General features: G+C 53.4%; 2 protein-coding genes across 2 annotated transcripts; both read left to right on the forward strand.

Annotated features, from left to right (window-relative positions):
• The first annotated feature begins 447 nt into the window (after positions 1–447).
• Positions 448–5,611, forward strand: LOC115612900. Its single transcript, XM_030497767.1, has 5 exons — positions 448–799; positions 1,346–1,500; positions 2,252–2,340; positions 3,272–3,433; positions 5,543–5,611. Exons 1-5 carry the CDS (start codon positions 604–606, stop codon positions 5,559–5,561), a joined length of 621 nt encoding a protein of 206 aa, XP_030353627.1. The 5' UTR covers positions 448–603; the 3' UTR covers positions 5,562–5,611.
• CNGA2 (cyclic nucleotide gated channel subunit alpha 2) lies at positions 5,591–18,613 on the forward strand. Its single transcript, XM_030497769.1, has 9 exons — positions 5,591–5,683; positions 5,993–6,071; positions 6,524–6,872; positions 11,175–11,318; positions 11,500–11,607; positions 12,864–13,034; positions 15,331–15,438; positions 15,883–15,989; positions 16,686–18,613. The coding sequence occupies exons 4-9, from the start codon at positions 11,218–11,220 to the stop codon at positions 18,107–18,109; spliced, it is 2,019 nt and encodes a 672-aa protein (XP_030353629.1). The 5' UTR covers positions 5,591–5,683; positions 5,993–6,071; positions 6,524–6,872; positions 11,175–11,217; the 3' UTR covers positions 18,110–18,613.
• The last annotated feature ends 4,480 nt before the right edge of the window (positions 18,614–23,093 follow it).

Below are 23,093 nucleotides of genomic sequence, written 5' to 3' on the forward strand. Positions count from 1 at the left end.
GCGTGGTGTGGGTCACTCAAGGAGACGGGTGGGGAATGGGGCATGGCCCTGGGGACACTGCAGCCAGTGTGTGTGTGGAGGAGTTCGAATGCTCAAGTTTTCCTGGGGTAACCTGGAATCTTGCCACCAAAAAGTGTTTTGTTTATAGAAAACCTCATTTTTTCCTTGCAGGTGTATGAACACAAAAATGTGCTCCCAGCCCTCCAAAAAACTTTAGTTCTGGGTGGATGTCTTTTCCCCACTAGTTTTCAGGGTATACGGAACTCTTTTCAGGTGTGCTGAAATATTGCCCTTTCCTCGCTATCAATTGAGGCAATAGGTGCTAAGCTCATGCTTTGCTCCCCCTTCTCACCCTGCCAGGCAGGAATTCCACCTGCAGCAGCAGCCCTGCGTCCTTGCTCCCACCAGCGGGGCTTTGTGGGACACACTGTTCTTTGGGGTAGCTCTGACAGTGTCTGTCTTAGGGGTTGTTTCTGCCTGTATTTATAGCACATGTGTTACCCGTGTGCAGGTGCCAATTTGGAAGAGCTCTTGCCAGCACTTCTGCTCAGCTCTCTCTTCCTCTGTGTGAAACCCCAGGGTGCTCAAGCAAGCTGAGAACAGATGTGGCTGTTTTGGGGACCGGACCTGAACCGAATCCGCTGTGATGTGCCCTTCACAGAAGCCATCAACCAAAGGATGCAGGTTCCCAGGAGACTGAGGGTAGCAGACAGCTTCAGCCCTGTGGATGAGGAGCTGGTGACAGAGGATGTCCCTCCTTCCCTTCGGATGTACATCCCTGATAGGATTTCTCTTGCAGGTGATGTCCTGGGTTGTTTTTTGGGGTGGTTGAAGGTTGGTGGGGCACTACAGCATTCTAGGGTGTAGGATCCCTTTATAAAGCCCCCAGTGGTTTGCTTTTCAAGAGGAGAGGACAGGGGTGGATATTGCAGTCAGCTTTCTTCTGGAAGGAAGGACAGGATGGTGGAGAGATGCTTGGGCAGAGGTGGGCAAGGTGACCAACAGGAGGCAGGAGGGGTCTTAGTTCCAAAAGAGGAGGAGCAAAATGCGGGGGCATCTCCTTCCACATCTCTTCCTCAGTTCTCTACCCTCTTGGCCTTTGGTAGGCTCCCTGCTTTGGGATGCAGGGACACGTGGCCCTGTCTCATTGAAAAACAGCTCCAAGCCCTCACTTTCCTGGAGCAGTGTGTCTGGTGGCTTTGCAGTCCCTGCCTCTCCAGGCTGTCCTGCTGCTCACATCTGCAGGGCATGTTTTTTGATGTACTCCTGCACGAGTGGATCCCTCTTCTCCTCTGTCCTGAGGGCATTCGGGTTGGTTTAATCCTTCCCTTTCTCCTCTCTGTAGATACACCAGATGCCAGTTTGAGGCCCATGCTGCTGACCCAGGAAAGGGGGGTTCCCTCTGTCACGTCCCTGGACGCTGCACAGCCCACCTGCCGCGGGGATGCCGCTTACCTGCACATCACCAGCAGATCAAGCTCCCAGAAGCGCAAGCGATTGGTACCGCATTGAGGGTGGATGGGCTTGCCTGTGGTGGGAAGGGGCAGCAATCCCAGCGCTGGGTTTCTCCAGAGGTCTGTTATTAGCCCAAGCCAGAATTCATCTTCCAGAGCGCAACCTCTTCCTCAGAGGCCCTAGGGGTGAGGGTGTAAGGGTGGTGGGATCTCTTTCTGTGCCATCACCAGCACACACCTGCATGGTGGGACATTGGTTCAGCCACATCTCCTACTGCATTTTGTGAGCAGGAGGTAGGCTGAGGTAAGTGCAGTCCCCCCACAACCTCCTCCTGCTACTTTTAAAGTCCCTTTTCAACTGCTGTTTCTCCTGGGTGAAGTACAAGAGGGAGATATTTCATCATTGCAGCGTAAAGGGTTCTGGTGTAAGAGCTGAAAGCAGATCTTGACCTTGTGCGAAACCAAGGAGAGGCCCTTGACATGGGCAGGCAGAGGCTTGGTTTGGCAGCTGGAGCTGCTGATCTGCCTTTTTCAAGTGCTTTCACCTCCCTGAGATTCAAAAGCTGTTGCTGGATACATTAGGCTCAGGAGCTTTGATCTCAGAGATCAGATCAGCGGACTCCTTGCTGGTGACCCTCGCTCTGCACTGAGCACATCTCCCCACCGCCAGGTTTGGGGCTCATGTAATGGTCCCCACACCGAGTGCTCCCCTGTGCTGCTGGGCGCTGCAGGGCACGCAGGGCTGGGCTCACCCTGTGCAGTCTCTGTGCTAACACAGGTGTGTTTCATGCCAACAGGGCCACCACAACAGCAAGTCGCGGCGGGAGAAGACTCCAAGTGACAGTGCCCTGCTGGCCACGCACAGCCCAGGCCAGCACCATCAGCGGTGAGCATGAACCCGGCGCCGTCTGGGGCGGGTGGGATCAGCGTCTCCTGTCACCAGTGCTGTTTTGATGCTGCCTGGTGTCGGTGCCCTGAGGTGGGGGGTATCCAGATTGGGGCAAGGCAATGCCTCGCAGGTCCTACTCTTGCACGAGAGGAACGTGGCTTCTGGTGTCAGAGAGGTTTATAGCAGGCAGTGTTAAGGCAGCTGTGTGGGTCTCCAGGGTGATGAGCTCTCTGCTGAGGTGCACACAGGAGAGCTGTCGGTCCTTGCCTGGCCATTGCAAGAGGAGCTGCCCGTTCTTGCTTGTCCTCGTCTCTCTGGCTCTGCCCATCTTCCTCTCAGTGCTTTGCAGTGTGTTCTCTTGTGCCAGCACCAGCATGGCAGAGTGCTGGGGGCTATGACCTCTGGGAAACGAGGCACTAGGGCTTACAGGCTTCCACAAGAGTTGTTGGAACTCGTGGTGCCGTGCAGATGGAGTGGGCCAGAAGCACACTTGCTTTTCAGCTCTTTGAGTGTAGTTTGTGAGAAGTAGCACAGTGACAGTGATCCTCCGCTCATGGCCTTGGGTTCCAGAGGCTGTCTAGTGGAGAAATTGTCTCCAATTAATCCCAGAGCAGAGCTACCCTTCCCCCTGCAAGTCCAGGGTTGTCCTGGGTGGCAGGAATGCTGCTTTCTGTGATCCCTGTGAGAGCAGCTGGTGAAAGTCTGGTTATCACACAGCCATGGTTGGCTTCGGAGGAGTCAGGCGCCTGCCTCTGAGCATGGGGGCTACTGGAGGGGCTTCTCCTATTGGTTATAGGGGGGTCAGGGTGCTGATGGTATTGCCCAGAGATGCTTGGAGGTGCTGAAGGGATGAAGGGCACTGCCAAATGCCAGGCTGTGCCTGTGCTGGACAAAGCCAGTCAATAACATGATTCTGTGTGCACCCCAGGCTGGACCCATGCCCCCTGCCCGTGTGCAGTGCCCCATTCCCCCTCCTCACGGGGACAGGCAGGATCTACTCCATGCAGAACATCTTCCAGACCATGTACCTCCTGGGCCAGATGCTCTTCCACCAGGTCCAGAGCTCCCTGCAAGACCCAGTGCCATCCAGGTGACTGGCTCCTCTTGAGCCACCTCGCCGCATTCTAAGGGCTCGCCTTTGCCTCGCTAAGCTAAGTTACAGGCTCTGTAAACCCCAGGCTGCTCGGCGCAGGAGCAGGATGGTCCTGCGTGGCTGCTCCTTCTTGCCTGTCCTGTCTGCCAGCTCTGCGTGCCTGGCCCATGAGCGTTGCGTGCAGCCAGCCACTGCTAACCCAGCCCAGCCTGTGCCTCCTGCTTAGCTTATTAACACCAGCGCCTTGAGTGACCAAACGCTGCCTGGGACGGACACTGTTGGGATTTCAGCTGCTCTGCACTGCCAGGCAGGTGCTAATTTTCCTGCATGCCTTGATGGAGAGAAATGTGTGAAGGGGATTGAAATCCAGAATGGCTGGATTTAGGTCCTGCCCCGAGACACCCTCTCCTGAAGGCTGCCAGCACCCTTGGCTGTACCTTGGTCACTCTTCATTACCCTTTTCCACTAACTGGTTGCACTGAGTTACTCATCCCATAGCTGGTGCCTCTGGCTGGGTGCAGTATGCCTGTGTGCTCACTGGAGCAGGTATGCAGTGACCTCGATCTCTCTGGATGTGCTGGAGCAACTGTCTCCACGACACTTATACCTGTGCAAGAGCAGTACATTTTAACATGTTCAGAGATGTCATTGCAGCCTTAAGGTGTCCCCACTGCTCTGAGGCTGCTCAGCACCTGGAGGAACATCGACCTGCTTCTAATTCTCCTTGAGCAAAGCGTCTGGGCAGAAGGGGAGGAGAGTGAGCATCCATCATCAGTGGCACACCAGCCTTCCCTCCCCAGCTGCTGTGGAGGTGCAGGCAGAGAGCTGGCACCTGCCTGTGGGTGCTGCTTCATGCTGTCCCTGATTTAACCACAGCAGGCTGACTGTCTTCAAATGCCACTTTTGTTTGAAATGAAGTCAGAGCATGCCAACAGATCTGGTTAGTGGCTATGTAAGACCTTCTCCTTCCTCTCATCAGCAGTAGAGGAGGTTTAGACCATAGTACCATGGTAGTGGTAGGTTGCGGAGCTGCTGCAATGCAGTTGGGTGAGTCCCAGGCCTCTCCCCAGGTCTCCCATTCCCTTTGAAGCTAGCCACCTTGAAATGCCCCTTCTTGGTCCTTCGCATCATTTCAGAGGCACGTGGTATCTCTTTGGTTCAACAACTTTATACCTCTATGCAACAATAAGAATAAAAAATGACTGAGGTGACTTGTTTATCCTGAGATTTTAGTAAAGAAAAGTCTGGTCTTGGGCAGAGAATGGAGCATTTACCTGACAGTGACCTCTTGAAGGGGATAAGTCACTAGAAGGTAATTTCTAGCCTCCACTCCAAAGGTTGTTCACCTGTATCAACAGGACTTTCAGTCAAAAGCTGCAGTAAGTGTCCTTTTTTAATGGCTCTGTGCTGGGGGAAATTGGATTTCCTTTCTGTTGTGACTTTCATTTTGCACTGCAGCTACATTACATGGACGTATTATCTCACAAATGTATTTTCAGACAGAGATTCACTGAATCTCCACACGCTGTCCTGGCCTGTCTTCAGCGAGATCAACATCATGTTGCAAACAGGAATAAATACCTTCTCTTCCCTGAGGAGCTGTGTTAGATGCTCAGTAACCTGTATGGTACCAGCAAGTGCCTGTGCCCATTGGTGTGCAGAAGGGAGTTTTGATTGCAGAAGAGCTGATGTAGGGCTACCCTCTGAGGATAGGGACAACAGACTGAACATGGAAATCTTAATTTTTCTCACTGTGGATCTGCTTCATTTAGTGGCTGGGTCTCCAGGGGATGCCCTGGAGATCTGTAGTCTGCATTGCTTCTGCCAGTGCAGCAGCTAATGCCAGTGGTGGCCTCTGTTTCCAGGAATGGAAGGAAGTGGTGCGTGCTTGGGTTGCTCATTTATGTTTCAAGCTGCAGGTAAAATTTGCTATAGGAGCAAAAAGTGACGCTTTATTTTTGTCAGGGGAGTGGAGAAAGTGAGTTTGTGGTATCTGGAGATACTAGAGAGGAACAAATCCTTGTCTTGGCAAATACAGGACCATTTTCTGCCGGTTGATGCACTTGCACAGATAGTTGCCTCCAGTTGATGGCTGCTTCCCACCAGTGGGATCCTCACCTGCTGATGTATATGAGATCATCCTTCCCTTTCAGCATTGGCCCTGTGATACGTATTTACCTGACTGGCTCTAAAGACGGTTTATACAGCCCTCAGTGAATTCCTCTGACTGCAGAGGATGGATGCTTGGTAAATATGTTTTCTGTCTATTGAACCTCTAAGGAAATACAAGCATGTGTTTTCCCTGTTGCGTGGCATGTTTTGTTGTGATCACTACGGGGGTGCATGGTGGAGGGATATAAACATGCATGATGGGGGCTCAGAAGAGGTGAGGAGGTGCTGTGCAGGTGCTGTTTCCTCTCTCCTGAGGCTGCATCCAGACAGCACATCCCAGGCATGCTGCCTGCATGGCTCGGCTCCCCGCAGCAGTGCCGTGCATTGGGGAAGGCACCTCTGGAGCAGTGTTTGTCCCTCTGCATCTCTGCTTTTCTTCCCCAGCTCCCAGGAGGCTGGTCCAGCCCCAGAGAGTGCCTTGGAGGAGGCTGGAATGACTGAGATGGCAGCAATGAGGAAGCAGGTGAGCTGGGGGTGAAGGGCTGGAAAGGTTTCCTGGGAAAGCCATCAGAGGGTGGATGAGGAGGCTCCGGGGGTCCATTGCTCAGTCCTGATGGGCTGGTGTTGCCTGTTAATCCCAGCTGATGCTGCTAATGGAGAAGCAGGGGAGGACTTACATGTGTGCTGCCCCATCAGGCTCTGGCCGTGAGGGGCTGTAAGGCTGCAGGAGACAGCAAGACCCCTCTGAACGCTGATAGTAAAGGGTTCAGATACTCTTCTGATGGGAAGGATCTTTGCTCAGGAGCTGAGGATCTCTGCTAGTTCTCACACACAAAGATGGCTGGTGCTCTAGCAAAGGAGGACCTGAAGGAGATGGCAGTTCCCACCCCTCCATCCCTTGCTTTCCCACACCTCTGGGGTGCTCCAGTGTCCTGCGCGGGTCTGACAGCAGCATCCCCACTGCTTCCCTTGCAGCTGACAAGGATCTCAAGCCGGCTGCGGGTGCTGGAGGAGCAGTGCAACGCCTGGCGGCAGAAGGAGACCCTGGTCTACTCCGTGCTGGTCTCTGCCTGCCTCATCAACACGTGGCTCTGGCTGAGGAGATGATGCCCTGTGCCCCGACCTCTCCTGCCCAGCACTGGCAGGGTGGCTGAGGGCAGAGCAAGGGTCCCTGCTCGCGTGCTTGCAAACAGTAAACCCATGAACCCATGTGTTTCTTCTGACCTTGACCTGCTTTTTTCGCTGTAGGCCCTTGAGGATCTGTGTCCTTTAGGCCCTGATGACAATGAAGGTGGCATCCCTCTCCCATGCTCTAGCATCAGAGGTGGGCGAGGGAAGCGATGAAGCTGGACCTTGTGCCACAGCAGCTGGAGATGGGTGTCAGGGAGAGGTGGGGTGCTATGGCCCGACAGGCATAGTCCCAGGGCTGGGCTGTGGCTGCAGATGCTCTGTGTACACTAGCAACCACCTTGTATGTTTGATGGGGTCAGTGCTTGTGTAGGAAGCTGCTGTGAAGAGCCCACGTCTTGTGGCTGATACAGGAGGTGTCTGTCCTGCCCAAAGCAATGGAAGACCCTCTTGCCACAGGGCTGTCTGCCAGAGGAGATGCAAACCCAAGGCATTGAGTGTTTGTGGACATAGGGTCCTGTAACAGTCCTAGAAGCCGGTGGGCCCAGTCCCCTGATTAGGTCCCAGCTTGGATAACCCAGTTCTGACCCATTAAAAGTCCTCAGCCAACTGCTGAGGGGTCTGTTCCTCCTCTTTCACTCCAAAACCTGTGGAGTGCTGGAGTGTCTTTAAACTGCTGGTGGGTTTTCTTCCCTTCCTTCTGCAACTGCTCTTTGGTGGAGGGGGTACTGCCAGCATAGCCCCTGCCATAGCCCCTGCTCTAGGAGGTATGGAGCTGGAGGAGCCAGCAGTTCCCATCCCTGCTGCTGTGCAACCATCTCGGCTTCTGTACTGCTGGAAGCAGTTCAGCAGCGTGTTTGCAAACATTCAAATCCAAAGTGACTGTAAGAGCATTGCTGAGGTCTGGGCTTATCCTGCAGCTTGGCTCTTTCCCAGGGAGATTTAAATGGGAAACCTCCCCATGGTGACTCTGTGGATTATAAGACCTCGTACCAACAGTGATAGCACCAGACAGGCTGTGGAAAATTGCCCATTTGGGCAGCAGTAGATATTTGTTAGGTTGCCAATGCCAGAGGGCAGGATTGCTCCAGGTCTGCTGCCAAGCTGTAACTTCAGCGATGGTGCAAGAACACAGGTGAGGGGAATCCTTGGCCTGGGTGCTCTTTAGCTAAAAACAAGCCGAGTTCAGCAGCTTTGCCATTTCCTTCCTTCTGTGGAGTTTAGTAACACTTGGATCTGAGGCGAATTTGAGATGCTTTTGGTGATTCACCCAGCACATGTGCTGGGTGAACCACATCACCTGCAGGCTCTGGGTGCAGGCTTTGGGACCTTTCTGTTCCACCTGTAAGTAATTGTAGCTGCACCTGCAGGTCACCCAGATGTCCCAATAGCTTATTCACAGACATGAATGCTTGGGTGTTTTCTGCCTGCATCCATGACTGTAAATCTGGTGGTTGGACACTGACTAATAAATAGCTGTCCTACATGTAACTGCAGGTCTGAACCTGTGGCTGAGAGCTGAGGACTGAGATATATTGCAGATGAGAGCCAGGATAGTGTGGTGTGGTTCCAATGGCTTGTGGCTCAGGGATGTGGTCAGCGTGACCAGGGGACCCTACACAGAGGGTCTGTACAAGGGGCTGCTGCTGTGTGACTTGTGCCATGAAAGTAGGTGAATGGTTTGGCTGGTTTCTCTTCTCTGAGAGGTGCAAACATATTTTGGAAGAAGCTTGTGTTGGGTTTTCTTTAAGCTGTATTTTAGGGTGAGAAGGGCTGACCCTTTGGGAGACACACCACCTTCAAAGTGAGGATTGAAGGTGTTTGGAGGAGAGATGATCAAACTGTGTGTGTTCTCAAAGGCAGGTTAGAGGGGCTACAATATGACTTTTATGTAAGGTTTAAATCTGGAAACACTGACCCATAAAATGCACATTTTAATAAAGACCGTGTGTTCTGGATGTGTTGGGGTGTGATGACTTTATGTATTTCCTTTCTCTCTTCCCTGCCTTCTCCTCCCAGCTCTGGCTTGTCCCAGGGCAGCACACGTGGCAGAGCTGGGTGTCTCCTGGGGTCTCTGCCACAGTGATGTGTATGGCAAATAATGTGTCTTGTGCACTATGGTGCTCGAGGGAGCTGTGAGAGAGCAGCTCCTGGAGCTGCTTTTGAAGGCAGCAGCAGGTAGGGAGCAAAAGCAGAGGTGGAAAGGGGACATGTGCCACTGCCAGTGCTCCTGGTCTGTGGTCCCCAGTGCTGAGGACAGGAGCAGGGTGATGTGCCCCTTGCTGCTGGGTGCTCACCCAGACAAGGCTGCAGAACATCCCTTTCCTCCTTCAGGCTCCCTGCTGCCTGGGTTTTCAGTGGTATCAGAACAAGTGGAATTAAAGGCTTTGAAAGAAAACAAAAGGTAAAACTTTGATAGCAAAGGGACTCCCCATGCTGGTGCTCTCAGATCAGCCTTGCACAGGGTGCAGGACTCCGTGCACACAGCAGGGGCTGATTAGGCAAGAGGCAGGTAAAAATTAACCTCTTCCTTATTGCCTCGAGGATGCAATTTTTTTGCTAACTGGTTATGATATTAGAATGGCTTTGTGAACAAAATACAAGAGCAGAAACTGGTGAAAGATGTGTTGCATGATCACCTTCAAACACTGCAGCTCTCTTCGCTGTGACTCCGGAGCAGCACATTTGGTCCCTGAGCGTAAGAAGAGGTAAATGGATGGGAGGGTGTTAAAATGTGGCTACTTGCGGAGATCTTCCATCAGAGCAGTAGCTGTGGCACAGCCCGTGAAGCAGGGAAATAGAATCACAGGATTTTTAGGGTTGGATGGGGCCTCTTGAGATCACCTCGTCCACTTCTTCCCTAGGAAGCAGAAGTAGGCAGCCCAGGAGACAATCCTGGTGCACTCCTTTGTGTGCACGACTTTGGGGTCTGCTGGCTCTGCCTGTCCCTGGGTGGGCAGTGATGCTTCCCCAAGGTTTGCTGGAGACTCAGGAGCCACTGGACCCAGACCCACTCAGGATGGCTGCAATCTCCTGCTGGGCTCTGCCCTGAGAGACGTATAGGGTCCCTCCAGTCACTGAGGAAGTGACAGGGGCAGAAAGGGATACATGGGCAGGGAAATGAAGCATCTCTGAGCAGCACATTTCCCTCCTCCCCTTTCATCCCCCAGACACAAAGGCTGGCTGCTATTAACAACTCTGAAGTGTGCCTTGCTGCTCAGGATGTCGAGGATGCTCAGGGGATGGGTGTGCTGTAGTGACGATCACATGCATGTGCATCCTCCTCTGCATGCACCACGGAGGCCCCTCTGCTGCCGCCACAGAGCAGTGCTGCTCCTCTGCTTGGCCAGGGAGAAGGGCAGGATTGCAGCAGCTCTGCTTTGCTGGCTTGGCTTTGCAGCTCAACACGTGTTTGTGGAAGGCTTCGGGGGACACCAGGCTGGTAAGTGCACAGTGGTGGCTTCTCAGCAGAGGCTCCACTGTGCCGAGGGGTGCGTGACTGTGCCTGTGTGTGTGGTGTGGATGGAGTATTTGTGCGTGTTGGTAGAGGTGTACAAGGCATCGCCTTCCTCGAGCAGAACCTCTGTGTGAGCATGAGTGTGTGGCCCCCAGGAACCTGCCTTATCCATGCAATGGAGGTATAAAGGGTGTACTGTGTGCCCAGGAAGGAGCAGGCAGGGTGGGAATAAATGGTCTAGGTAGGACTGGGCAATGCCTGTGTGCCTTTGTGTTCGTGTATGTGCAAGTCTGTGTTTCTGTGAGGTGTGTGGTCTACAGTAGGGCACAACACAGCAGCGAGGGCTGTGTGTGGTGCTGGCGCTGAGCAAGCCCCGTGGGCACCTCTCGCTTATTAGAGAAACAAACCCTGGTGAAATCCCTCTGCTCCACAGCAGCCTCTGTGTGTTAATGTGGGGCCTTCTCTGCTGCTCTCTGAAACCCGGCGGTAGCTCCTGCCACCAAGAACCTCACCAAGATGCTCTTTAAATCACAAACCTTAATGTCCAATGCAGGGCAGATTTAAGTGGTGATGAGAGGTGGGGGTCTCTGGGCAGACCACCAGCAAGTTCCAGTGCCCTGGGGAAGAAGAGCAGTCGCTTGGGTGCAAACACCCTTGTACACAAAGTCATGCATGACAGCATCTCCCTGCCAGGGCTGGCTTTGTGCTTGCACCCCTTATGAGCCTATTTTCTCGTCCTTGGGCAGGCAGTGGGGCTGAGAGCCGTGGGCTTGTTGTTATGCCCTGACTCACTGGGGATGCTGTTGCCCCAGCAATGGCTGAGGAGCCTGCAGCAGCTTTGGTGGGCCACGGGCAGATGTGAGATCTCTTAGGGAGGGTGAAATGCTCTGCAAGACTTAACAAAGCATCAGCGACGGCTGGTGGTGGAAAACACCCCATGGGGTTTGACCCTCTCTTCACGTGCTGTGCAGTTTCTCTATGTTCAAACCACACAATGTGTCCCGCATGACTGCTCTTGTGGCTGTCTTCTGCTCTATGCAGGTCTCTGGGCAGGTTTTGTGCCTGTGGTCTCTTCACATGGAGGATGATGGCCAAGAATAATGGTCTGCAGAGCTCACGGGCCAACCACCACCCCTGCCCACCTGGCCAAGCCCAAGTGGAGGGGACAGGGCTCACCACGAGGAGGTCAGGCTGGTCCCTGGTGGGGTTGGGGGAGGCAGGGTTGGGGAGGGTGAGCTCTGCGTGTGGCTGCAACCTGGCACGGGCAGGGCTGTGATGCCCAACCTGCTTCCTCCCATTCATCTGGCTGTGGGTGGGTGCCACGATGGCACAGTGTGGCTGAGATCCCCTTCTTTCCCCGCTACAGGACCTGCTCAACCCAGGATGACACCTCAGAGCTGCAGAGAGGAACTCCCTCGAATGGAGCGGAGCAGCCGGCTGCCTCTGCTTTCCAAGGCAGGAGAACCTTGGCCAGGTACCTGAGTGTGAGCCTGAGCCTTTTGTACCTGGCTTTGACACTGGGGTCAGCATCCCCTCCTGCTATATGGTATTCAGTGGCTGCAGGGACCAGCATCTGTGAATGGTGCTCTTTGTGCCGTGGAGACGGATGGAGGAAGGGATGGCTTCATCACCTCTGGGGGCTTGGGGGCTCCTTTCCGTTGCAGGCAGCCTCCCTCTATCCCATCACTCATGCTTTCCTCATGTCCCTGTGGGAATGGCAGCAGGATTGGGGAAGGAGCCATGGGACTCTGCCAGGGTGAGCTCTCTTGCTCATCTATTCTTGGTCCTACACCATAGAATCATAGAATACGGTTGGAAAGGACCTTAAGATCATTTAGTTCCAACCCCTTTGCCATGTTAGCTCCCTGCAGAGCTGTGAAGTGATTCAGGGAGGGGACATCAGGAAACCCCTTGCTTTTAATTGTCCTCTTCCTCCTTTTTTTGTTGGTTTTTTGTTGTTACTAGCTCCCAGCTCCTGTGTTACTGCCCTCCTCCTTTTCTGTATGTGCTCTGATGGACGCTTGTGGCCCTGCACAGTTGGGCCTGGAAGAAGCCGTCCAGCTCCCTCTCAGCTTCCCTGACAGCTTTCAGCCTCCTGACAGTGTCTCGCAGCTCAGCCCCTGCTGCAGGAGGGCCTCCACCAGGGCACCGAGTGCAGCCCTGTCCATTGTGCACCCTCGCCTCAAGAGACCAGTCGAGGCACTTTCTGCACCCCGAGCTCTGCGCCGCAGCCTCCCTCCCACCGGCTCTGTCTGGTGCCGCCGCTGCCTCCGCCTGGGCAGCCGGAGCAGAGCTCCCACAGCGGGCCCTGCGGCGGGCGCTCCCCATGCGCCTGCCCGCCCTGGCTGAGCGCCGCGCCCGGGCTGCCCTCCCTGCCCGCCGCGCCTCTGGGGCGGGTTTCACCCACACGGGCTGCCCGCCCCAGCGGGGCTGCGGCTCCTGGGCCAGGCCTGGCGGGGGCTCCAGGCTGCCTCGGGGGCTCTTGCCGCTCAGAACGGAGGCTCCTAGACACTGCGTTTCCCCTCGCTCTGGTGTTGAAGTGTCCTCTCTGGAGCTGCTCACCTCGGGAAAGGACCAAATGAGCATCACTGCAAGGGAGGAGGAAGGAAATGTTGGGGCTTAAGAGGGAACTGTGAGAGTTTTCTTCTCAGGTGCAGCCACCCTGCTGGTTCTGAAGCTTTCTCCTTGCTCTGCAGACACCTCCTGACTCTTCCTCTTTCTCCTACCCAGGATAGTCCGACTGGTGCTCGTGCTGAGAGACTGGGCAAGCAAGAGCCTGCATGAGGAGCAGCAGAAGCCAGACCCCTTCCTTGAGCGCTTCCAGGGCACCGAGTTCCAGGCAGTGGCTGCCAGGATTGCCAGTGATCTACAGGATGAGGAGGCTGAGGAGGGAGACAAAAAGTAGGGTCACTTTCCTGCGGCCACAGCCATCCTTGGCTTGAGATAGCCGTGCACGGGGCGTGGGGGCTCCCAGCAGTGATGGCTGATGGAGGTGGATGGGGACGGGAAAGGGAGAGGTAGGATGCAGTGGTGGGAAGGGTCCTCCCTGCACTCTCCAGCCAGCCTGGCACATAGGACCTGGTAGTCTGTCCCTGTGGAAAAGACCTGGACTGTCCCTTACCCATGTGGCCTTTTCTCCTCTGGTCCATGCCCTGGTAGGAAGCACACATTGCATAGCTTGTGACAGCTAGCAGACCTCACCATTTTCAAAGCAGTTCAACACTAGGGTTGGTGTTCAGAGCCAGCCCTGGGTCTGTAAAGAGATGTACCTTTAGCTTTTGTGTGCATGAGGAGCTGGGGACAAGCCAATGGATATGGTATCTCCACACAGGAGACCACAGCAAGCAAAAGCACATGGGGTTTGCTAGTCTCATTCATCATCTGCAGGATGAAGGGAGATGAAGGGAGTGTGTTTGCTGCCCAGGCCTCCCCAGGAGCAGACACTGTGACGGCAGCTTTCTGAAAAGACTCTTTCAAATCCAGCCCTTTCATCTCCTCAGCTCACACTCCTGGTGAAAAGCAATAACCTGGCTTTTCTTCTGCTGGCTAATTAAAGGGGAAAGCTCATGCACTCCTCTGTACCTTGCCATTATACATGGTAATTAAAACACCAAGAAATAATTGTTTTCTGTAGGAGAAAAAGATCTGAGCCTTGTATCTATGTCTTTACGAGTCATGGAAAGAACTGTTCTGCCCTGTGAGGTTGAGGGGAGCTTGTTAATTATCAGAGGGAGATGAAGCATGCCCTGAAAGGGCTCTTGGTGCCAGTGGATTCATGGGGTCAGGGTGGTAACTTCTGCCGTTTTCTGGTCCTCAGCTCCACAGGTAAGTAACATAGGTAAGTAACCACAGGTAATGGTAACTCTGAATGTGAGCTGCTGTGCACAGCCGTGGGAGACGCTGTGGTTGCAAAGCCTTCAGGAAGAGCCAGATTCCTTCTTCCTGGGCTAACCCAGAGCCCTGGTTTCCACCTGCCATGGGCAGCACTGGTGATTTAGAGCTGAAATTACCATAACCAACACTGTTATTGAGGTTATTAGTGCTTGTGGGTGTCACAACAGAACTGGCTGGCTGCGGGTGTCAGTGCTTCCCGTGTGCTGGTGCTGTGTGTCCCAGGGACTAGAAAGTCCCTTTCTCAAAAAACATTAAAGTTGCACTTTCTGAGCAAAAGATAAGCACTTCTACTGGGGAAGCTGGACCACCTGCGTGTCTGTGCTGTATGCAGAGGGAACGTGAAGGACTGCTGCTGGGTTTGTGCTGAGTGCTGGTCCGCGCGTTCCGGGCACCACGGATGCTGCTGCCTGTGCCGCTGGGGAAGGAGACTTCAATGCAGAGGTTTTGCTTTTGAAGCTGTCAGAAGCAGTGGGGTGGGCATGGGGAATCTGTTGGCAAGTGGGTTGGTTTTGTTCCTGTCGCTGGAGGGAGTTTTCCATGTTCAAAAGCAGGAAAGGAGGGAGGGGAAAGAGGAGTTTTGCCCTACCACGCTGCAGCCACTGAGCTTATCTGCCCAGCTGCAGAGTTTCTCTTCCCTCCAGCTTCTCCAGTGAGATCTGGCGACTGGAGCACACACATCTAATCTCAGAGTCCCAAGATGACCAGGATCAAACACTTGGGAGCAGTTCAAAGGCTGGACCGGGACTGAGCAGGCTGCAGGCAGGCAGCTACAAGCAGCACGGTGATGGCAGCATTGCAATGCCAGCTGCCCTGGGTTGCTGCTGTGGGGCTTGGGCATCTCCTGGTGCTCTCACTGGTCTGCAGAACACTTTCCTTCCTGCTCTAATTGGTCTTTTCTTAAGATCTGTCTGGCATGGATCCATGCCTCATCTGGGAGAAGTAATGTCATGTAACAAGAACTTTTCTGATCACTCTCTTCCGTACATCTGTTTCTGGCTCTGCCACTGGGGTGCTGTGTGTATGTAGGCCGCTTGCTTTGCCTTACTGTCCTACAATTTCCTGTTCTGGTACATTACTGGGCCCAGTTTTAGGGATAAAGAAGTTTAAACAGTGCTGGACATTTTTGCTCAGCACTGCTGGGATTGGTTTTATCTTACAGACTGTCACTCAAGCTGCAGCTATGTTTTAAGTCAGTCCAGTGCAAGGGTTAAAGGATGTGGCTTGGATGGTTTCTTCCAACCCTAATTTCTATATTTAGCCCTTTATTTATACATTGCCAGCTCTGGTTTCTCTCTGGTTCCAGGAAGAAATGGCAAATCTTCGTGGTGGACCCTGCAGGGGACTGGTATTACTGCTGGCTGGCTGTCATTGCAGTTCCTGTCCTCTATAACTGGTGCTTGCTTGTAGCCAGGTGAGTTGGGAGGTTGTAGGCTCCCTGTCTGCTCTAATCCTCCTGTTCACCTGGTTGTCATGGCTCAGATGGTATCAGACAAATGACACTGGTGGTGCTGGGGCTGGTATGAACCTAACGGAAAGGGATCCCCCGCTATCTCTGTGACTTATATGGTGCAAAGGCAGAGCATCCATCCTCTGGCCCCAGTTGGAAAGGACCATGATTTTGGGGTAAACCTGTAAGGTACATTTGGGAGGTGGTTTCAAGACATTGCTTTACCTGGGTCAAGGGAGGACAGATTTTTCAGAGAAGGGGGATTTAATTTCTAGTGGAAGAGGGGCAAATGGCCAAGCTCTGCTGCAGAGTTAGGAGCCTCAGAATCAGCCTATATCCAGCTGTAATAATTGGAGATGATATGGAGATTTGTTGGTCTCACCACCCTATTTTATGACCTTCCTCCAGGGCTTGCTTCAATGACCTCCAAGAGACCTATGTTGTCCTCTGGATGGTGTTAGACTATGTCTCGGACTCTGTCTACCTTGGGGACATAGTGATCCGCCTGCGCACAGGTACGCAGAAACAGAACCCTGGCTTGTGAGTGCTTTGCTTTAATCCCCTAGAAGTGCAGAAGATCTGCAAGGGAGAGACCTAATCTACAGCTCCATTAGAAGGAGGATTTTGTTTACCTTGGCACTCGCTAATAGGAAGCAGGCTCCACAGAAAGAATTTAATGAAAAAAATCTGAGAAACAGAGTAAGTTTCAGAGTGAAAGATTAATCATCCCAGCTTCCAACTTCACCTTTGAATAATTGTACAAGATTACCTGCATTGCCATTAGTGTTCAGGCATAGTTGAAGGTCTGTATCTCTGATTTTGCATCAGTTCAGCTAATGCATTATCTACATGAAAATACAGTAGAATTTAGTGTTCTCAGAACGTGGCAGGTAGCTGTACATTTCTGTTAGAACTGCAATAATTCATGATCTGGAGGATGCAAACCTTTGTGTCCCCATTTCTTTGTGGCAACAAACTAAATCCCTAAGTGGTATCTTTAGGTGGCTTTTTCCAGATGAAGGGCTTGAGTGGTAACAAAAGCTTGTAAATGGAGTAGGTCAGGAGTAGGTGAGGTGGAACTGGTAGTATTTGGATGACCCTGTGCATACATGTGCACGTCATCCCATAAAATGTTTCTCAAAAGCGCTTACGAACCCTGCAGTAGAGTTGAACTTAAGGCAAGATAATTCTATCATATGCTTGTCCATTAGGTTTCTTGGAACAGGGGCTCCTCGTTAAGGACACGAAGAAGTTACGAGATAACTACATCCACACCTTACAGTTCAAGCTGGATGTTCTCTCCATCCTGCCCACAGACATGGCGTACTTTGTGGTGGGATCGCACTGCCCTGAATTGCGTTTCAACAGGCTGCTGCACTTCTCCCGCATGTTTGAGTTCTTCGATAGGACCGAGACCAGAACCAGCCACCCCAACATCTTTCGCATCAGCAACTTGGTTCTTTACATCCTGATCATCATCCACTGGAACGCATGCATATATTATGCCATCTCCAAGGCCATAGGGCTTGGAAAGGACAGCTGGGTCTATCCGAACATCACAGACCCTGAATATAGTAATCTGACTCTGGGCTATGTCTACTGTCTCTACTGGTCTACGTTGACTTTGACTACCATTGGAGAGACCCCTGCCCCTGTGACTGATGAAGAATACCTGTTTGTGATCTTTGATTTCCTCATCGGTGTGCTCATCTTTGCCACTATTGTGGGGAATGTGGGCTCCATGATATCCAACATGAATGCCACTAGGGCAGAGTTCCAGGCAAAAGTTGATGCTATCAAACACTACATGCAGTTCCATAAGGTGAGCAAAGACATGGAAACCAAAGTCATCAAGTGGTTTGACTATGTGTGGACCAACAAGAAAGCAGTAGATGAACGGGAAGTCCTCAAGAATCTCCCTGATAAGTTAAGGGCAGAGATTGCCATCAACGTTCACCTGGAGACACTGAAGAAGGTGAGGATATTCCAGAACTGTGAGGCGGACCTACTGGTGGAGCTGGTGCTGAAGCTTCGCCCTCAGGTGTTCAGCCCAGGGGATTACATTTGCCGGAAAGGAGACATTGGGAAAGAGATGTACATCATCAAGGAGGGGAAGCTGGCCGTGGTGGGAGATGACGGAACGACACAGTATGCTTTGCTCACTGCAGGAAGCTGCTTTGGTGAGATCAGCATCCTCAACATTAAAGGCAGCAAAATGGGCAACAGGCGCACAGCCAACATCCGTAGCTTGGGCTACTCTGATCTCTTCTGCTTGTCAAAGGAAGATCTTATGGAAGCAGTCACAGAATATCCTGATGCCAAAAAGATCTTGGAGGAGCGTGGCCGGGAGATACTGATCAAGGAAGGGCTGCTGGATGAGTCAGCTACAGAGGAAAGCACGGAAGGGAAGAGCATGGAGGAGAGGCTGGACAGTCTGGCCGTGAACTTGGAGACACTGCACACCCGCTTTGGCCGGGTCCTGACAGAGTACAATGATGCCCAGAAGAAGCTCAAGCAGCGCATCACTGTTCTGGAGTCCAAGATGAGGCAGGAGGATCTGGAGGACTTCTTCTCTAATAGCTCAGTCAGCCTGCTTGAGGATGAGGAGAAAGCTTTACTTGGTGGGACACAATGAGGGGGTGCAGAGGTCAGCTAGATGATGTCAGCCTTCTCTCTCTCAGCCTTCTGCTGAGACAGTGTTTGCTATTTCACAATGCACATCCCGCGGCTGCCTTGCCAGGGACTTCTCTCGGGTCCTTAAGTGTTGCTGCTGCCACTGCTTTGATGGCAGCTCCTGAGATGGCCCCAAATCAGGTGATTGTCCTAGCTCCTCCTCTGGCCTGTCCCTTTTCTTGTTGCCTTCATCTGAGGCCTGGGACTTTGAGCACTAAAAAGAGGAGATTGGCTAATGCCACTGCTAATATTTCCTTCCAGCTTCTGCAGGAGGTCTGTGCCCATCGCATCTCCTTCCTCCTATTTGCGTTCATAGAAGGTGGGACATGAACGTTGCATGGAGGGGTACCTGGACATGTTGACCTCCCATGTACGTTGAGGTGGTGAAGGTCAAATTACCCTGAAATTAGAATTTCGGGTAAGATAAAAAGTTTTTTGTCATCTCTAAATTAAATTGTAGGGTTTCTGTTGGGTTGTTTTTGTTTGTTGGTTTGTTTTAGTTACTGAGATGATTTTGGTTGAAGACGAGGTACTTTCTGTTTTGCTTTTTCTCACAACACCAAGAGCTCTGGCTCCCAGCAGTCCCTTTTCCTGTGATTTATCGACCCCGATCTTGCCGCTCGTTCTTTGCCTGGGGAGGAAGGAGCATTCCCCCCACTACATCCCCCGGGGAGCAGAGCCGGGCGGGCGCCCCGCTCGGCCGCTGTCGCGCTGCAGGTGCGGCGCGGCCGCCAGCAGGGGGTGCTGTGAGCCGCCGAACGGCCGCGCCTGCAGCCGCGGAGCCCGGAGCCGCAGGGGCTGGCGGCGGCCGCCGCAGCCGGACCCTCGCTGCAGCCCGTGGGTTCGCGTCCCCCCGCGGTGCCGAGCGCCGGGCAGCGCAACCCGGAGGGATTCCCGATGGAGCCGGAGCTCCTTGAGGGGGGGGGTTGGAGCTTCTTCCGTAACTCGGGCGCTTCTGCTTCGTGCACTTGGATCACAACAACCCCGTTTAAAGCTGAGGCTCGGGGCAGAGTGGCTGGAAAGCTGCTCAGCAGAAAAGAACCTGGGGGTGTTTGTCAGCCACCAGCTGAACGTGAGCCAGCTTGTGCCCAGGTGGCCGGGGTGGCCAACAGTATTCTGGCTTGTATCAGCAATAGTGTGGCAGCAGGGCCAGGGCAGTGATCATCCCCTGTACTGGGCACTGGTGAGGTTGCACCTTGAATCTTGTGTTCAGTTCTGGGCCCCTCACTACAAGAGAGACATTGAGGTGCTGGGGCGGGTCTAGAGAAGGGCAGCAGAGCTGGTGAAGGGCCTGGAGGAACGGCTGAGGGAACTGGCAGGGTTTAGTCTGGAGAAGAGAAGGCTCAGGGGGGACCTTATCGCTCTCTACAACTGCCTGACAGGAAGACGGAGAGAGGAAGTGGCTGGTCTTTTTTCCAAAGTAACAAGTGACAGGACCAGAGGCAACGGCCAGGAAAAGGTTTAGACTGGTTATTAGGAACAATTTCTTCACCAAAAGGGTGCTCAGGCACTGGAACAGGCTGCCCAGGGCAGTGCTGGAGTCACCATCCCTGGAAGTGTTCACAAACCGTGTAGATGAGGCCCTCAGTGACATGGTTTATTGGTGGCCTTGGTAGTCCTGGGGTAACGGTTGGACTTGATGATTTTAAAGATCTTTTCCAAGGTTGTTTCTATGGTTCCCAGCTTCCTTTTGGCTGCCCCATGCACCTAATCCATGCCCCTAATCCATGCCCCTCTCTTGAGAGCCTGGAGGCTTTGCTGCTTTGCTGCTGTGGAGCGGGGCTGGCCAGGGCATGCCGCCAGCCTGGGGCAGTGGGTGCCTGTGCTCCTGCCTGGCCCTGGGACAGGGAAACTCCTGCCTCCCGGCTGGGAAACTGGCAGTTTAGGGGATATTCAGGCTTATTCCAGGGGATAAAAACCAAAAGGAAGCAAACCCACTCCCTCCCCCACGTCTAATCCCAGATAATAATCCACACGGGAAATTTTAAGCCTTCAGACAAATTACCCCAGGGGCTGGCTTTGTGAATGCGGAGCAGATCTCGCCTGTTTCCTCGCGGCGTCAAGCCAGGAAATCAGAGATTGATGAACCGCTTGACAGGCCTGCTAATGAAATTAGCAGCAGCTCTGTGGCTCTTTTGGTGCGCAGGACAGGCAGATGTTGGAGCAGAGCACACAGCTGCCCTTGCAGCCTGCCTCAATTCCCAGCAGGGCGGACATGGGGCACATCAGATACAGCTTTGGCTGCTGCCCATTTTACAGATGGTTTCAGTAGGTACCTATCCCCCTCTAAGGCTCTCCTGGAGATGGGGAGCAGAGGGCTGCTTAAGGCTGCTCCTCAGGGCTGGCAACCAGGAGGAAAAGCTGAGGGTGCCCACTGTAGGGGTCTGCTCAGCACCCTGCAGGGACTTGCCAATGTGCCGTGACACATTAAACTGCTTTATCTGTGTAGTATCAGTCATTTCCTTCTTTTAGATCTCTCTCATTGCAAAAAATAATGCCATATGCCACAGAAACTTTCTCAACTGCATGATGTGGGTGGGAGACATTGAATATGGAGCAAATATATTGAGGTCGGACCAGGGGGAAATGTTTGTGCCTCAGCAGGCAGCCCCCCATACCAGTGCCATCAAACCAGAGCTGCCGGAAAAAGGCTGGGATTCTCAGGTGTACCAACCATGAATGTGTTATGTGGAACGGGGTTTCCCTCCCCTCTGAGCACCGCTTCTAGGAATGAAATCAGCATTGCTGGATGATACCCAGAAAAAGCTCTCATCCACCTATGGGAAATGTAAGTACTCAGTTCACAGCTGGGGGGAATGGGGAGAAAGTGCCAGGGCACAGCGGTGATAACCCCTGCTTCCCTCCTGACTGCTGCTTGCTTTTCTGAAGAGGTTCATGAAGAGGCCACTTTGGTGATTGTGAGCAAGCCCCTCTTCTCCTTAGGCAGAGGGCAGCAGGGCTGAGACCACAGCACAGGAGAGCATCTGCCTTTGCCCCTTCTCCAGAGGTAAGTTAGGTCAGCAGGCTGCAAGCAGGGTTCATATGTTCTGGATTGCAGAGTGGGCCTGGTTTTGAGCCCAGGGTTTGGCCTGGAGCGTGCAGCTTCTGAGTCTTGCACCACAGCCCTAGTGAGAGGGCCTGTTGTGCATGCAGTGCCGGGGAAAGGTGTGGAGCACAGAGGTGTGGGGATGGTTGGCTCACGGCTCACCGGAATACCTCATGGCTGTGGTTCTGGTGTGTGGTGTGACAGAGGCAGCAGTGCAGCTGCTCTTGGTGCTGCTGAACTTGGTGATGGTCTTCTCCATAATGCTGCGCCACTGCAAGTCTGCACTGTGGAGATGGGGTCTGGCTGCCCAGCCAGGACCTCAGTGGTGTGAAGCAGTGGGCAGGCTCCAGTCTTTCTGCTCCTGACTGCCTTGTGTCTCTCCTATGGGCTCAGCTTGAAAATCAGCAAAGTTTGGAGGCAGCTCTCCAGCATGGGCCCCTCTCAGCACTCCTTAAATAGTTTTCCCTCCTCCAGCTCCTGCCGCCTCTGTGCCGGAGGGAACCAGGACCGCCTGTCTGCTGCTGGTACTGCCTTCCCAGTAGTGAGGTACTGCATGCAGAGAGCTGCTGTGAGCAAGATTTCCTCCTGTTCTCTGGGGGCTGGGATGTGGAGGTGGTGTAGAAGGTCACTGGACTGCCATGCAGCTCTTCCCTGGAGCGGGGATGGCTTGCTTATGCTCATTTTTATTCAAGAGCTCTGAAATCAAAGCACTGCCTGCATCCCCTGCGGGTATGAGTGAGGTTTCAAAGGAAAGGCTCTATGCTCAGCAGTTTCTCATGGCTCATGGGTGATGCTGCTAGGCAATGACTGGAGAGGACAGCCAACACTCACCAGAATAGGAGCTACTGTCAAAGGGGTTCTGGTGGTGCTGGGCAGCCTGTGTTTGCAGCCCCTGGTGCATATCTGAGGACCTTCCTGAGGTGTTTCAGTGAGTCTTGACTCTCTGAGGTGCGGTCTGCCCTTTGGAGGAGGGGTTGGTGCTGAGCACTCAGCATGTCGTACAAATGGTGGGTGCTCAGTCTCAGCTTCATCCTGTGGAGGTCAAGCCCTCTATCATGTGGGGTCTTGGTGTGGTGTGGGGCAGTATCCCCATCCCCATGAGCACGTTTCCCAGCCATAGGAGTGGAGCCAAAGTGGCTGACCATTGCACCCCTCTTGAAGGTGGCATCGTGCAGGTCCAGGTCAGCCTCTGTGAGCTCCCATGCCGACTGTCTCACTTGCTCCCTCCTCTTTCCCTGTTCAAAATAGGAGGGTGCACCTCCTCCTTGGTTAAACCAGCAGAAACACCCATTCCTTCCTGCATCAGAGCATGTGTTGCTATGACAGCAGCTCAGGGTGATGGGTGAGCAGGAGGTGAAGCCACCTCAGCCATCTCCCTTGGAGGGATGGAGGGAAAACCCTGGCATGCCTTCCCAACACCCCTTCTCCCCTCGACCCTCTGGCTTGAGGCTCCTGAGGGGGAAGGCTTCCTTACCGCATCATGGGGCTCTCCCTGATGCCCTCCTCAACCCAGCCTTAGCAGGGTTGCAGTGGTAGGGTCTGAGTTGGGTCTGGAAGCCAGGATCCAGGCTGGGCTCCAATGACACTGGCACAGGACTGGTTGCCTGTAAGCTTGCCACCTCCTGTGGGGACATCTGCCTTGGCTGGTTCTGCCAACCTCTGGGATGGGAGACATGTCTCTTGCACATGGTTTATTTAGGGCAAGAGCCTGCAGAGCCAGGATCTGCAAGAAGAGATGCTTGTAGACTGCAGATCTCCTTCTCTTCCCTTTCTCTGAAACTTAGATCGTCCCTGTCCCCTTCCTTCTGCAAGCAACATGTTCTTCCTGGACGTGTGCCTAAACATTGCCTATTGGTCTTGGCCACATGTCACATCACATCTTCTGGACTAGAGAGTGGAG

This window comes from Strigops habroptila, chromosome 9 (assembly GCF_004027225.2).
Source record: "Strigops habroptila isolate Jane chromosome 9, bStrHab1.2.pri, whole genome shotgun sequence".
Lineage (NCBI taxonomy): Eukaryota > Metazoa > Chordata > Aves > Psittaciformes > Psittacidae > Strigops > Strigops habroptila.

Excerpts from the sequence above, each read along its gene's own strand:
- CNGA2 (XM_030497769.1), top strand. The coding sequence starts at position 11,218 with ATGATGGCCAAGAATAATGGTCTGCAGAGCTCACGGGCCAACCACCAC. Across the intron at positions 13,035-15,330 it reads GCTGAGGAGGGAGACAAAAA|GAAGAAATGGCAAATCTTCG; the intron begins GTAGGGTCACTT and ends CTCTGGTTCCAG. Across the intron at positions 15,990-16,685 it reads AGTGATCCGCCTGCGCACAG|GTTTCTTGGAACAGGGGCTC; the intron begins GTACGCAGAAAC and ends CTTGTCCATTAG.
- LOC115612900 (XM_030497767.1), top strand. The coding sequence starts at position 604 with ATGTGGCTGTTTTGGGGACCGGACCTGAACCGAATCCGCTGTGATGTG. Across the intron at positions 800-1,345 it reads TGATAGGATTTCTCTTGCAG|ATACACCAGATGCCAGTTTG; the intron begins GTGATGTCCTGG and ends TCCTCTCTGTAG. Across the intron at positions 2,341-3,271 it reads CCAGGCCAGCACCATCAGCG|GCTGGACCCATGCCCCCTGC; the intron begins GTGAGCATGAAC and ends TGTGCACCCCAG.